At 40.8% G+C, this 15,881-nt stretch overlaps 1 protein-coding gene across 5 annotated transcripts in view; it reads left to right on the forward strand.

Moving 5' to 3' along the window:
* The window catches only part of ATP8A1 (ATPase phospholipid transporting 8A1), a 263,824-nt gene that overhangs the window by 145,380 nt on the left and 102,563 nt on the right, over positions 1–15,881 (forward strand). For all 5 annotated transcript variants that reach the window (XM_032784994.2, XM_032784992.2, XM_032784991.2 and 2 more), the window contains 2 exons: positions 2,926–3,064; positions 4,640–4,704. In XM_032784994.2, the coding sequence (XP_032640885.1) occupies positions 2,926–3,064; positions 4,640–4,704 (204 nt within the window). The remainder of the gene's footprint in view (positions 1–2,925; positions 3,065–4,639; positions 4,705–15,881) is intronic.

The raw sequence follows: 15,881 nt of genomic DNA on the forward strand, positions 1-15,881 counted from the left end.
TCCCAAAATTGGAACTATTTTATGATAGGGATTTTATCAAGATTCAGTACAGATTATGTCATTGCCTTCAGTGTAGTCATCTATGTAAAGTAATGTTAATAATTTAAATTAAGTCTAGTGTAATTGTTCAAACCATGTGTACAGAAACACATACAGAGTTCAAATCCTGTCACTAGTGTGCACAGTGGAGTTGAAACTGTGGTTATCATTCAGGAGCCTAATCTTAAAATAAATTATACTAAGGCTAAAATAAAGAATGTAGATGTTTCTAGAAAAATCAGTCAGTTATATATTACTAGGTTTTTAAACTGTATTGTAGCATTGCATAGACCTTTTTCATAGAAATTTACAGCATAGGGTGGCTTATTTTATGCATTTGAAAAAAAGAATAAAGAAATAGCAATACTATAGTATTGAAATGGTACTGCAGTTCTAAAACCTCATTTTCAGTAACATATAAATAAATAAATAAATAAATTTTTCATATTTGGTCCGTTCCCCAAAGCAGCTGTTCTTTCAGAGTCTGATGAAAATACATTCAGTCATTTTGTAATAATACATTATGTATGTGTAAAAAAGTATGTTTTGCAGGGACAGTGTTTTTAGCTACTAATAAATTTTCAGATTGAGGGAACAATAGAATACTACCAAGGTCACCAAGCATAAAACCAAAGTGAAAATTTAATGAATACAGCAAGATTTAATGCTCAGGTGTTCAATAAAAATAAATTTAAAGGAAAAAATTAAAGCAACAAAAGACAGAATATAAACATTTTCTTAAATAGTTGTCAGTAGAGTTTCCAGAATGTATTAACAAGAAGACAAAGGATGCAAATTTCAGAGGTGCTGAGGGGACCCATACTTCTAACTGGGGAATTCTAAACCATGGGAATTGAGGGTGCTTAGTACCTCTACAAACTGTCTCCATCTCTCTTAATTATTGTTCCATCCCTTCTTCTCAGCATTGACTGGGCTCAAATAGGACAGTTGCACTTGGAAATATTAAAAGAAAGAAAGTGGGGTTGGAGTACAGTAGTAAGAACCAGAAACTTCTTAGTGCTAATCCCTTCTTTTACATTCATGCCCTCTGTGGCCTTTGACAAGTCTCTTAGGCCCAATTTTTAAAAAGTGACTTCTGACTTCCATGCCTCAAGTTTTGGATGCACAACCAAAAGCAGTAAGGTGGACAATGTTCCATGTATTATGAGGGCAGCATTTAAGAAGCCACAAAGGTGGGAGAGGAATTGGATGAAGAAAGAAGGATCTGGTGCTAGAAGAGCAATATCTAAACATCTACTAGGGATAAACATTTTAAAATCAGCAGTCGTGAACAGCATGCACACAAAAGTCAACAGAATTATCTAAGAAGATTACTGTTCATGTCAATTTTTAATAAAACTTGGAATACTGGGGAAATTCCAAAAGACTGCCAATATTCTAAAGGGCTAACGAGATTAACCAGGGAATTATAGGCCAGTTAGCTTGACATCAATCATGTGCAAAATATTGGAAAGCTGATACAGTATTTAATCAGTAAAGAATCAAAGGATGGGAATATAATTAATCCCAGTCAACATGGGTTTCTTAAATAGGTCTTGTCAGACAAACCTAATTTCATATTTTTATGAGATTGCAAGTTTGGTGGATACAGGTAACTTCAAAGATATAATATATTTAGACTTATGTTAGGCATATGACTTAGTATTGGACAAGACTGTTAAAAAAAATTAGCAATATGCAAGCACACATTAAATGGATTAGGAACTGGCTATGTGACAGATCTCAAAAAGGGTTCCACAAGGGTAAGTTCTAGGCCCAATGTTATTCAATATTATCAATAGTCTAGAAGCAAATTAAATCCCTGTTGATAACATATGTGGATAATACAAAGATTGTCAGAATGGTAAATGATGAGGGCAGACTAGTCACACACAGTGACCTGGATTGCTTGGTAAAATGGGCCCATTCAAACAAAATTCATGAGCCTACATCTAGGAACAAAGAATGCAGGCCATAGGTATAGAAGGGGGGACTGTACCTTGGAAAGCAGTGACTCTGAAAAGGATATATAAGGGTCAAAGTGCACAAACAGAACATGAGCTCCCAGTGCAAAACTGTGGCAACAAGGTCTAATGCAATTCTTGCATGTAGAAATAGGGAAGTATGTGGAAACAATTTTATTCTTACAGGTAGCATTGATGAGACAGGTTCTGAAATACTGCGCCTAGTTCCAGTGCTGCAGTTTTAGAAGGATATTTGAAATATTGGAGAATGTGCAGAGAAACACCACAACAATTATTTAAGGGCTGGGGAAAATGCCTTACAATGAGAGGTTTGAAGAGTTCAATCTGTTTAGTTTATCAAAATAATAAGAGTCAGAGATTAAATGATTACTGTGTATAAGTACCTTCACTTGAGAAGATATGAGCTAACCTAATGGAGAAAGGCATAGCAAGCCCCAGTGGTTGGAAGTTAAAGCCAGACAAATTCAAATTAGAAATAAAGCATAGTTTAACAGTGAAGGTGCTTAACCTTTGGAACAAACTACCAAAGGAAGTGGTGGATTCTCCATCTCTAGAAGTCTTAAGATCTGAAAGCCTTTCCGAAAGATATGCTTTAGTCAGGCACAATTTATTCAGCTTGGTACATGGGTAACTGGGTGAAATTCTATGGTCCATGTTATACAAATCAGACTAGATGATCTAGCCTATAAAGACTGAAAAGGGAAACTTTCAAGACTCACCAACATAGTCTGGAAAATCCTTGTTCTTTAAACCAAGGTGATCAATACAGTTTAAGAGATGTGTGTGAAGAGTCCAGAAAAGTAAATGTTAAATTACTGTTTGTGGAAAAAATTGGAAATTTCAGTAGCTAAACTTCAATTTGAAGTCCTTTAATTGTGTCTTTAATTCTGTGTTTTCACAGAATCTTCAACTGCTCGGAGCTACAGCCATTGAAGACAAGCTGCAAGACAAAGTGCCTGAAACGATAGAAACTCTAATGAAAGCAGACATCAAAATTTGGATTCTTACTGGGGACAAACAAGAGACTGCTATTAACATTGGTATTGTGTTTGATTTTGAGGTGTAGTTAGATCTTTTTAAAAATCTAGTGACAAAAGCCACCCAAGATGTAAAGGAATTAGAGCAAAAATGCTTTCAGACAAGCAGCGTATATTGTAGAGGTAACAGTATCATGTGGCACTCCAGGATTTAAATGCTAGCTGATTATGCAGTATTTTGAGAAAAAAGCTTGAGACCAATGTATTTCATAGTACAATGTTAATTTAGAATTTTCTGGCTTTCATCTGCTTGTTCACTTAAAAAGTAGTTCTTGAAGGATTGTATTTGTTTGCTCCATAAATAATTGATATCTATCTACAGTCAAATCCATCTTAATAAAACTTTGGTCCCGGAAGTTCCTAACATTTTTAAACTATTTCTTTCTGAGGTTTTATTTGGGAGATGCTGCTGCAAAGTGTGACCACCCTTAAACCACAGAACTCCTGCAAAGCATTTTAATGAACTCCCACCAGAAAGATAAATAGAAAAAAAAAGTTCACATTTTCCTTCCAGCTTTATAAGGAAATAAATTTTAAAAAGCAGATGAAGTACAGATGGATGGCACAGGGTTTTAATTTTTGTAAAGCAATTTGAAGTAGATATGTATTCTTATGGTGTGGATCACATGGGGCATTCTCATATGGAGGAGTTCTAGAGGCATCAATACAGTGGGCCTCATCTTCCAAACACTTTACTCAGGCATATAGGCTCACTGATATTAATGGAACTAGTTATGGGAGTAAACTTACACATGTGCATAGATGTTTGCCAGCTCAGAGCCAAAGAGAACAAAAACACTGAATCAGCAAGCTTGGTATTCCTAGTATTGTTACATAATTGTTATTTTTCTTATAATATTAAAGTGTTCTAGACAGGCTATTTCTATTCCTTGTTCCTAAAAGGTTATCCTAGTAGAATGCCGAGTCAATACTAATATGAATGTGTGAAGTCACATACATCTTATGGATATTTTATTGGGAATTTTCACAAATCCTGTAAGAATCATTTATCTAGTGAAAATATGGTTCTGTTCAAGTGATAACATCATAAGAACAGGATGAAAATATTATCAGACCAAATATTGCTCATTGGAATTATTTTTACATTTTATATTCCAAAAAGTTACCTTTCTTTTCTTGTGATAAATACAGTAAAGAATAGGCCAGACTTTTTCTTAAGCACACACAGTTGTGTGATGTTCAGCACAATACATTACGATGTGCTGAACGTACAAGCACAAATATCCTATCTGCATCATGCACACCTTAGGTGTTCGCACACACACCCAACATGGCTATTTATGCATTCAAGCACCTAAATTCAACAGTCACATTGTTTTTTTGTACATGGAAGTTGTGGGATTTATAAACATTTATGCAATTTTATAGTAGCTATGATGATCTTAGCAAAATGGCTATGCCAATGTGTTAGATGTTTTACCATTGTTCTCAGTAGGTCAGAGTTAGGCCAACACTGAATGTTTTTCAAAATTTCATCTTTAGTTTAAAGAAGAAACATTTGGTTAAATTATAAATGTTATAGGGTAAAGCAGTTATTTGTAACTTTTTTTTTAACAGGTCACTCGTGTAAACTTTTGAAAAAGAACATGGGACTCATTGTTATCAATGAAGGGTCTCTTGATGTAAGTAAAATCTGCAAATTCTTCAGCATCAACAATGATTATAAGCCCCATTAAAACGTTGTTTTATTTTACTTAAAATATCCAGATATCTGTAAAATATTTTTCCTTTGCGAGAGAAGCAACTTTAGCATCTATTACTAATTCTACTAATTCTAAGTCTAATGTAGCAAACTGTTAGAAACTATTAAAACTAATAGTTTAATTCCTTTTCTTATTTTATTGAGTTTTTGGTCAACTAGCCAAAATAATTTGCTGCTGCTTATGCATCAGGATAGCTGCATAATACAAGCATTGTCCCATAGTGCTGCTGAATGGCTAGAGCTAATTCATGTGTGTTTTTATATGAAATATTTAATATTTGGTAAAGCACTAATTAGTGCCTCTGTATGGTATGCCTCAAACGTTATTGTTAAAAAAAACTCAAATGACTAAGTCAATACTGAAATGTCAACAGTAAGAATTTGATTAACCAACTTTATCAATCATTTTAATCTCTTAAATTTAAGTAAGTGATTGGACCATATTTACCCCTTTTATAATCAGATGCAGATCCATTGACCTGTGCCAAATATGTACTTTGAAATCCATATGTAATAATAGTGTCAGTTACCATTTTCTATACCTCAGATTTACTGCATGCAACCTTTCTAACAACTTGATTAAATGTAGGAGTGATAAAAATGTTGTGTTAGCTCATAAGAAACCCCCCCAAAAGGTTTTGATCCCTATGAGCTATTTTTTACCCTTTAGATTTCTAAACAACATACCATATTTCATAAATGACAGAAGAGGGTCTTTAGGTCAGGAAAGATTATGACATTGTGGGAACATCTCCTGGGGCTGAGCAGGATAAGGAATGAACAATTGTCTCCCTCTAAGGGATCCCTGAGTAAAATTAAAACCAGAGAATGGAAAGAAATCTCTTTTTGCATTAAAAGTTACGTTTGCCCCTGAAAGGCTTAAAAGGAAAACCCCAAAAGTATTAAGATTAATTCACTATATAGTTATGTTCAGATCACTTGAAGTTGAATCTGAGGAAGGGATTATAGGAGTATGAGAGGTGAGTTGGGTAAAGGTAGAGGAAAACTGAGGGAGAAGGAGTTAGTAAACAGAAAAGAGTGAGAAGCGTAACAAGCAGGGAGCATGATGTTTGGTAGCTGAGGGTTTTAGTGGTAGTGTATAGGGGCTGGATGAAAGATACCCAACACCCAGTGAAAAAGCCAAGAAATTAGAAGACAAAAAATTCAGAGTTCATGTTTGAGACTTGAGTGACTGTATGTCAAGAGACTGTGAAGGCTCCTCCGACCAGTTATTATTGTTATTTCCCCATGTGTTGCTGGCCCTGGTGCTGCAGAATGGAAGACTCCTCTGAGTCCACTAACAATGAGGCCTGTGTGAAGGTGCACAGAAACGGCTATCTGGCACAGCAGAGGTTAAAGAAAACATGTGGGCTCAGCTAGCCCTGCCCCAATATACGTGCAGCCAATGCCAGGCCTGGAGGGGAGAGAAAAGAAGGGAGCCTGGCTCAGTTGGGGGCTGATTGGCGAGGAGGCAGGAGCTTTCTGTTCACTTACCTGAAGGGATGGATCAGTGACCTACCAGCCAACTCAGCTACTGGAGGCAAATACGCCTTTCCCTGCCAAGAGGAGCTTGCTTACTGTGAGGTAATTGAACTAGCGGGGTCACACCCCAGGTTAAAGAGACTTTAACAGGAAGTCACCCATGGAAATGGGACTTGAACCCCTCTGCCACCTCATGCAGCAGAGAGGCGGACCCATCAACCCCTGTTTTAGGGGTTGAACCACACAGGACCCTGGGAAGGGTTCAGGTCCTCCTCCAACTGCTCTGACCATTAATCTAGCCACTAGACCACCTAACCACCAAAGACACTATCACAACTGGTGGAGAATGCGGGCAGCATTCTGGTCCCTGCTGTAGGGAATTTAAATAAAAACAAACAAAAGGAAAGCCTTTGAATGGAGATAGAACAGCTACTGAAATGGATGGCTGAGCAAAACACTCAACAGCAACAGCAGCAACTCCTTCAGCAGATTGCCATGCAGCAGCAGCAGTTAATTCACGAATTGACAAGCCCAGCAGTAGCAACTGTTCCAGCATGTGGCCTCCATACTACGACCCAGTGCTCCAGCAGAGCCAACTAACTATCAGGCTTACCAAAATAGGGCCTGATGATGATCTTGAGGCTTTCTTAGAAACTTTTGAGCACGTAGCTGTGGTAGTCCAGTGGCCCCAAGACCAATGGGGTTCAGTGCTTGCCCTGTACTTAACCAGGATAACATAGACCACATATTGTGCTTTAGACCCCGCTGCCACCAAGGAATATGCCCTTGGTTAAGGCCAAAATCCTCGATGCCTTGGACATCTTGGAGGAGACATTCCGTCATTGCTTCCGGGAGGAACAGTACCCACCGTAAGCCCGACTCCTCCTGGCTGCCCAAAAGCTGCGGAACATGTGCTAGAGATGGCTCAAGCCAGAGGAGAAGTCAGGAGTGCAGTTTTGCTGAACTGGTCCTGCTAAAGCAGTTTGTCCAGATCTTTCTCCCTGGGGGAAGAGAGTGGATGTTGTGGCACCATCTGGAGACCATGATGGACACCATCCAGCTCACTGAGAATTACCTAGCTTCCAAGTCATCCATGATGACAATCCCCTAACCCCACCCCAGGGATCAGTTGGGACCAAGAGCTCTGTACTACCAAGGGATGATGGAACCACATGTGAACCCCAGTCCCTTGAGGGGCATAGACATGCTCCCCCTTTACCAGAGCCCCAGAGGACCCGAAGACCAAAATGTCTGGGAGGTCCCAAAACCAGAGGCCCGGAACCATTTGCTCAAATCCCAGGTTGAGGAACCACAGGTCCACCGGAGTGGGCCAGGCTCATCCTGGAACTTGGGGAGGCCCATCAGGAAGAGACCACCCAGATGCCCAGACAGGGAACCACCCTCACCACCCAAGATCCGGACTGGTGTTTCACATGTGGCTATTCTGGGCACTGGTCCAGAGACTGTCCTTATATGGAATTCAGCTTTTGGGAAGATCTGGACCCTGCAGACCCAAGCGCATCGAGGTAACCAAACTAAATTGACATCCCGGTATGAGTAAACGGGAGAGAGGTAATGGGGCTTGCCCAGATCCTTGTACTAACACAGGGCATCATTATGCTACAGTGTGTGCATGAAGACATTAGGGTCTACCCCCACACAGAAGTGACACTGACAGTGGGAAGATGGGAGGAGTCCCTGATGGTCAATCTGGCCCCAACACTTGCCTACCCAGTTTTTCTAGCCAGAGATGGGAGCTATTTTGGGGAGTTGTTAACTGAGCTGGTGGGACCCTCTTCTGATGGTTGGGGAACCCTTCCTCCAGGGGCCAGTCAGGAGGCATGACCATTGCGGGTGTGAGAAAGGTTGAAGACCCTAGTGAGGAGACATCTCAGTCTTCAGCACCAACCCAGCCAGACCAGCCCCACTCCCAGCCACATGAGAAATTCTCCTTGCTACTTGAGTCAGAGATTCTGCCTTTCCTCTCTGTCTTTGTGGGAGAACAATGGGCTGACAACACACTGAGCTGAGCATACACCCAGGTGGCAACAGTAAATGGGGAAACCACTGAACCCCATCAAGTGGGACTTTGAGATTCAGGGTGACCATCCATACCACTTAGAGACAGACCAGCAGACCGAAGAGGTTTGACATCACCTCTTGGTGCCCTGCCTCTACCAGAAAAAGGTTATGCCACTTGCCCATGCCATACCCACTGCTGGGCACCTGGAAAGGGAAAAGATGCTAGCCTGGGTTCTGGCCCGGTTCTTTTGGGTCAGGGTCTACAAAAACATGGAGGATTTCTGTGCCACTGCACCTCGGTCAGCAGAGAAAGCCCAATTGATCCCTGTCCCGCTTATAAAGGTACCTTTTGAACAAACTGAAGTCAACATAGTTGGCCCTCTGGAGAAGAGCACAGTTGGACACTGGTTCATTCTTGTTTTAGTAGACTATGCAACCTGGTATCTGGAAACTGTGCCATTACACTCTATGAATGCCAAAACAGTGGCTACGGAGCTTATGGGTACCTTTGCTGATGAGTATCTTTGCTTGAGTCAGGGTGCGCCGGGAGATCTTCACAGATCAAGAAACACATTTTATGTCTCAGACGATAAAACAACTCCGCCATTTACTAAAAGACTCTACAAACATCTGTATACCACCTCCAAATGGACAGTCTGGTGGAGCGCTTTAACAGAACCCTAAAAATGATGCCCCAAAGGTTCATCCTGATGGTTGTTTGACATTGGGACCAGCTACTCCCTCCTCTTCTGTTCGCAATTTGAGAAGTTCCCCAGTCTTCCACTGGCTTCTCACCATTGGAGCTTTTGTATAGGAGGCAATCCTAAGGGATTTTATACCTAGTTTGGGAGGTGAGGGAAGAACAGCCATCTCAAGCCAACAGTATGTGCAGTATGTCTTAAACCTGCGGAAGAAACTTGAGGCTTTAGGTTTGTTTGCCAGGGAAAACCTCTTATATGCCCAAGACACACAAAAAGCAGCCTACAATAAATGACCATGCCTCCAAGAATTTCAGCCTTGTAATTGGGTACTGTTGTTGTTGCCCAGTTTGGAGTTGAAGCTCCTAGCCTGCTGGCAGGGGGCCTACGAGGTGCTCCGATGCATGGGATAGGTGAACTACAAAATCAGGCAACCCGACAAGTGTAAAGTATGACAAATTTACCATGTGAAGCTTTTAAAACTGTGGAAAGTGCAGAAAAGCTTATTAGTAGCTTCTGCCAGAGCCAGAAGTAGACCATCAGGCTTCAGAGGTCTCAGTGCCAGGTATTATCAAGATTGGGGGACAACCTTACCCCTGAGCAGAGAGATCAGGCACAACAACTGATCACTGCCTTCTCTTCCGTGTTCTCTACCCAGCGAGGGCAGTCTCACCTGATAACCCATCAGATTCAGACAGAACTGGAAATTAAGGTCAGGGAAAACCCTCGGCCAGCCCCTGCCCCAGAAGTTAAGGGAGACATGAAACAAGAACTCCATTCAGTGCCTTGGAGGTGATTTTGAAGAGGCTTTCAGTGACTGGAAAAGTCTCATGGTACTGATCCCTAAATCCCGTGGGACCACTCGATTTTGCATTGACTTCCGCAAGGTCAATGCAATATCAAAATTCAATGTGTACCCAGTGACTGGTGTAGATGAGCTGTTCAACTGGCTAGGAAAGGTGAAGTACATGACAACTCAGGACTTAAAAAAGGAATATTGGCAGATCCCCCTCACACCCAAGTCCAGGGAAAAGACAGCTTTCTCTACCCCTCTTCGGGCTCTTTCAATTCTAGACCATGCCCTTCAGATTGCATGGGGCCCCAGACACATTTCAACGACTAATGGACTGAGTCCTTCACCCCCAGGGCCAGTATACAACTGTGTACGTAAATGATGTGGTGATCTATTATCGTGACCACTTGCAACATGTGACCTCCCTCAAGGAGGCTGGGCTGACAGAACTCCATTAAATGTCACCTTGGTAAGGATGAGACCACCTATCTCCAGTACACCTTAGGAAAGGGGACAGTCTGACCTTTGATTTGTAAGTTCCAGACCCTCCAGGCCTGCACCCTCACCTTCCTCGAAGAAGCAACTACACTGGTTTTTAGGTCTGGCTGGGTACTACTGCCACTTTATTCCAGAGTTTTCATCCATTGTGGCCCTCTTTCTGATCTGCTCAAGAATGAGAGCCCGCAACAGATCCAGTGGACCAGAGCCTGTGAGGAGGCTTTCCAAACCCTGAAAGCCCAGCTTTGTCAAGTACCCATCTTGTATAGCCACAATTTCACCAAGGGGTTTTTGTTACAGACCTTGAATGTGGGCCTAGGGACTATTTTATCCCAGGTATTAGAAGGTGACAAAGAGTTCATCTTATACATTAACTGGAAGCTGTTTCCGAGGGAGAAAAGGCCTACTTTGTAATCAAGGAAGAAGCCTTAGCAGTAAAACGGGCTGTGGACTCACTCTCTTGTTACCTCCTGGGTACACCCTTCACACTAGTCACTGACTATGTCCCTCTTCACTGGTTACATGCCATGAAGGATACAAATCCCCGAATTATGAGGTGGTACCTCTCCCTCCAGCCCATCTCCTTCCACATTCAGCACCGAGCAAGGAGAGGCCATCTGAATGCCGACTTCTTCTCATGGGATGGTGAAGAATATTGTGGGAGGGCAGGCAGACCCCAAATCAGGTCATAAAGGGGGGTGGGGTGTGAAGGAGCAGAGAAGCAGTCGCCTGGTACAGCAGGGGTTAAAGAAAACCTGTGGGCTCAGCTAGATGCACCCCGCTATACCTGCAGCCAATGCCAAGCCTAGGGGAGGAGAAAAGAAGGGAGCGTGGCTCAGTTAGGGGCTGATTGGCGAGGAGGCAGGAACTCTCTGCCTACCTAAAGGAACAGATCAGTGACCTGCCAGTCAACGCAGCCACTGGAGGCAAGTAAGCCTTCCCCTGCAAGGGGAACCTGCAGCTAAGCCCCAATGGTGGGGTAATTGAAATAGTGGGGTCATGCCTCATATTAGAGACTTTAATAGGAAATCACCCAGGGAAACAGGTCTTGAATCGCCCAGCAAAGAAGCAGATCTATCAACCCCTGTTTAGAGGTTGAACCACACAGGGTCTGGGGAGGGTCTGGGTCCCCCTCCATCACCTCTGATCAACAATCTAGCCACTAGACCACCTGGCAACCGAAGGTGCAATCACAGCCTGCAAGGCTCTGGTTTACTCTTGTACCTTCTTGGCTGCAGCTGGTGCTGGCTTCTTTGGAGAAATTCAACAGTCTGCATATTTTCACAATTTTCCCACTGAGAACTTCCAGTCTGTTGCTTGTATTCCTCATTTGGAGTGAGGGAGAAGAGGTTGTTGGGCATGATGCCACCTCAGATGTGTCAGGTGTTGCAATGAAGCTAAAAGATCCTGACTTACGCAGTCAAGTCTGGCAGATACACAGCTGCCCAGTTTTCACATACAAATTCAGATTCTGAGTGAAAGCCTGTTTGAAAATTTGGCTCCTAGGAGAAAACATAACTACAGAGCTGCTATGGAGTCATTTTTCTGACTATAACTCCACCAAGATCACTTATCAGTATGCAAGCATGGTCTACACTGATGTTCGGATGAAAGAGATCCCTGATCACTCAGAGTATAAAAGGGTGTTTGTGTTGGGTTTTGTTTGTTTTTTTTAATTTAAATTACCAGCAGTGGCGTACTTTCTCACCTTTATCAATTGCTGAACTAAAACATTTTCCAAAAAATTGTTCAGGATCCAAATTAGTGACTGAATATATATAAATGTAAAAAGCACATATATTTTACCTTTTTTAAAATCAATTGAAGATATGTTCCCTATTTATATTCCAAGACTTGAGTCCAGGGTTATATGTGCCTCGTAAGAATTCATGACATCAAACACAAAACGAAAAATATTTCTTAACTACCTACACTAGTTTAGGTGCTTCAGAAGACATCAATTTGTATAGGTGATTGTGAAGTTTACAAACTGTAGTATATGTTTATAAGAGATTTCAGACAAGATGTATATATCTGAAATGAGTAACTTCTAGTAGTAGCCTAATTCTCTTGTCATAGGATTTACAATATGAATCCATTAATTTATGGAGTTGCTTCTGATTTACACTAGTTCAAGTGAGAAGAGAATTAGAACAATTATCTTAAATATGAAATATAAAAATGATCACTTTCATTTTATTAACAAACCAATTTCTTTGCAAGCTTAATACATGACCTTTTAAAAATATTGCCCCCCAAAATTTCTTGAATTCCAGCTAATTCATTTTAAATGTCTGAACTGTCAAATTACACGTACATCAGCTAAAAGAACAAAAATGAACAAGACAAGCTGTATAGAGTGGTATATCCTTACATAACTGAATATAAATGTCACAATCTAGTGATCTGTTTAATATTAGTACTACTGGCAGTCAAGATTTAAAAGAATCTTAAAATAAGAACCTAAAATATGTAATTCCTCCAAAGAAAATAGGTCAAAATCTCAAATAAATGCTTAGATATTTTTAAACATGCAAGAACACATACCCCATGATTTTGTCCTTGTTGTTGATTCTTTTATTTCTAAGATAACAAAAATTGAAAATGCTTTAATTTAGAAAATAAACCCATATCAAATTTCAGATCTGTTAATGATGAATCTTATGAAAAACATTAAGAGTTATCATTTTGGAACAAAGCCACAGTCCAGATAGAAGAATGCACCATAGATACAACTTTAGGGAAAGAGGCAGATTGTATGAGGTCTTTTCTTCCCCCCCAAAGACCTTTTGCTGAAGATACATAGTCCCATACATCCTACTCAGAATGAGTAATGAGTTCTGCTGTATTAATTGCACAAACACGTATCAATATGCAAGCATGTTCCAAACTGATGTTTCCTTTCGGTAGAGTTATATTCAGAAAAGTGACTCCATAGCAGCACTGTATTCTTCATGTTTTCTCTCAGGGAGCCAAATTTTCAAGCAGATTTTCACATAGAATCTGAATTTATATGTGAAAACTGGCCTGTTGCATATCTGCTTAATTTGACTGCCTAAATCATTTTTCCAAAAGTAGATAGTGTTCATCAAACTGTGTGCTCAAATTTAGAGGTAGTTTATGAAATTTTAGCTCTGTGTCAGTGATGTGCTGCCAATGTTTTAACAAGTTGCTCTCTTAGAAATGTACTGCTTCGATTGATGGTGCATGTCATATTCCCTGAGTAAAATATGTTCCACTACTGCCTATGTTTTTATCTGGGTGGCTTGAAGAGATCAGGCGTATCAAGCAGTCTCCCCTGGCCACTATGCTTGGTCAAGCCAGTACTCAATTTTCAAATTCTATGGGATGGAAATGAGTAGGCACACCGTTACTGGGAAGGAAAGAAGTGAGCTATAGTGGTTGCAGAACACTGATTCAGTGCAGCAGGAGTTTGGCCCCAGCTCTTCCCTTCCTTGCACTGCAAGCGGGAGGCTGTGAGGACTACATCCTTCATTTCTTTTGTGTTCCTACTGGTGCTAGTGAAGAACACAAGAGGGGAGTTGCCCTTGCATCAGCTGCCAAAGCAATGGTGGATGCACTTGCTGCATGGTGGCTGCCTCTGTTGACCAGCAACTGGTTCAGTTCCAGCCTTCAGGGAAACCTACGTTATTTTAACAAGCAAAGCTGGCCTTAACATTTTTGTGAAGACTTGTGAAACAATTGTTAGCCAACAGGCAAAAAAAAATCCCAAACTCTGATTGCTGTCCTCCATTTTCACACCAATATATATATAAGGCCAACCTAAGAAATTTGGACAGAGTTAGCAAAATGGTTCTTTAGGATACATCCCAAACTTAACTTACTCATTTTACATAAAATTTGGGATGTGAGAGGATCTGAAGGTACTACTGGCTTCCTAATTCTGAAGTGAAGCCCAGGTTTTTTTGGTCCTTTCAATCCTACTGACTGGTTTATTTTATTTTAGAATTTCAAGATTATCTCCACAAAGGTAGAAAATTACTTTAAAAAAATGTAAACAGATGTTCTTTGGGTGTAAAAGACATCTCAGCTCTTAAAGAGCTCACATGACAATGCTGCATGTCATTAATGTGCTGTGGTTGGTTGTTTCAGTAATTCTACTTCATTTGTTGATACAATCAGCCTTTAATCCTTGTAATGGGGTGCACTCAGCTCTTGCAAGTGCCTTCTAGCCAAGCGTATGCATGCCTGCAGTTTATTCTCAATTTCCTCCACTTGTGGTGCCCGCTGTCGGCCGCTGAGCTTCTCAGGAGGGTCGTTGGTGACCCAGCCCTCTGGTCAAGTTACACTCTGTCCATGTGCGAAACAAAAAAATCCCTTCCAGGGTACACAATCCAAAATGTCCCCAATATTCTGCAGCCCTCCCCAGGATCAGTCTTCTAAAACAGTCCAGCAGGGCCCGTCATAGTACCTTCAGTTGGTATGTCCTTCTCTGCTGCAGACTAAACTCACTCTGGCCCTGCAGCTCCTTTATTATGGGCCTGGTGGGCGCTAATTGGCTGTTCCCTGCTGCTTCTCCTGCAGCCACTGTAGCCCTCTTGGAGGACCTCTCTACTGCTCCTCTCCTGGGATGGGTGTGCCAGGACCCTGAGGCCTCCAGCAGGGGGCCTCTGGGTCTAGTCCACCTTGTCACACTCCTGTTATCACTGCAGAGTCTGAATAGCTATTGAAAAGCATGCTGGATTCAATTCTGCCTCACTCATCTATACCAAAATGATCAGATAGGCTTCAGTTTTACAATACTTATCGCTGGTGTTGGTGCAGCAGCAGGAAAAAACACATTCTTCTAAATGCCATCTTCTGCACAGTTAACATGAGATTTGAAAATCTTCTTTCATATTGGATACTTCCCTATTTGATTGGAAGTACTTGAGAAATAAATATGGAACCTTGTGATATCATTTGTACAAAATCACTTTTTGTAGTACAACAGTTTAAAAGCCCCTCAAAAAAATTGGAAAATCTCCCCATAGGGAAGGTATTTTTAAAAACTCTTTTAAAATATCTAAAATTAGTTGACAGTTTTCCTGAGTTTGCAATGAGAGTTTTTAAGGATAACTTAGAGAATCTATTTATGCTTCTTGTACCACGAACAACAATGGAAGTTGAGGTGAAACAAAAACTTTGTAATCAATATCAGAGTCTTACAACAACTAGAGTAAAAAGTTAAACGAATTGTGTGCAGAGGTTAGAAATAGCCACAATACACAATATCTTGCAGTGTTTGTTAATCAAGAGCACATTTTTTGAAAAAAACAACTGTTCAGTGAATTAAAATGCTATTGTAATTGTAAGTCTTTGTTTTATAAATTATTTCCTTAGACTTTCATTTTTATGTAACTGTAATTTAGAGTATTGTTAACAGAGGAGAATCTACTTCATACTAAACATTCTAAGAATATGTATAACCATGGCACAATGTTACTATCTGGAGGGTGTAATTGTAGACAAAAAGAGAGGTCTACCAAAATTCCAGTCTTAAAAAATAACCCCCATCATCTTTCATCCAAGGAAGAGAATCCAGAAAACTTTGTAAAGCACTGGAGGCAATGTGGGCAAAAAATATGTATTCTGGAAAAAAGG

This window comes from Chelonoidis abingdonii, chromosome 5 (assembly GCF_003597395.2).
Source record: "Chelonoidis abingdonii isolate Lonesome George chromosome 5, CheloAbing_2.0, whole genome shotgun sequence".
NCBI lineage: Eukaryota > Metazoa > Chordata > Testudines > Testudinidae > Chelonoidis > Chelonoidis abingdonii.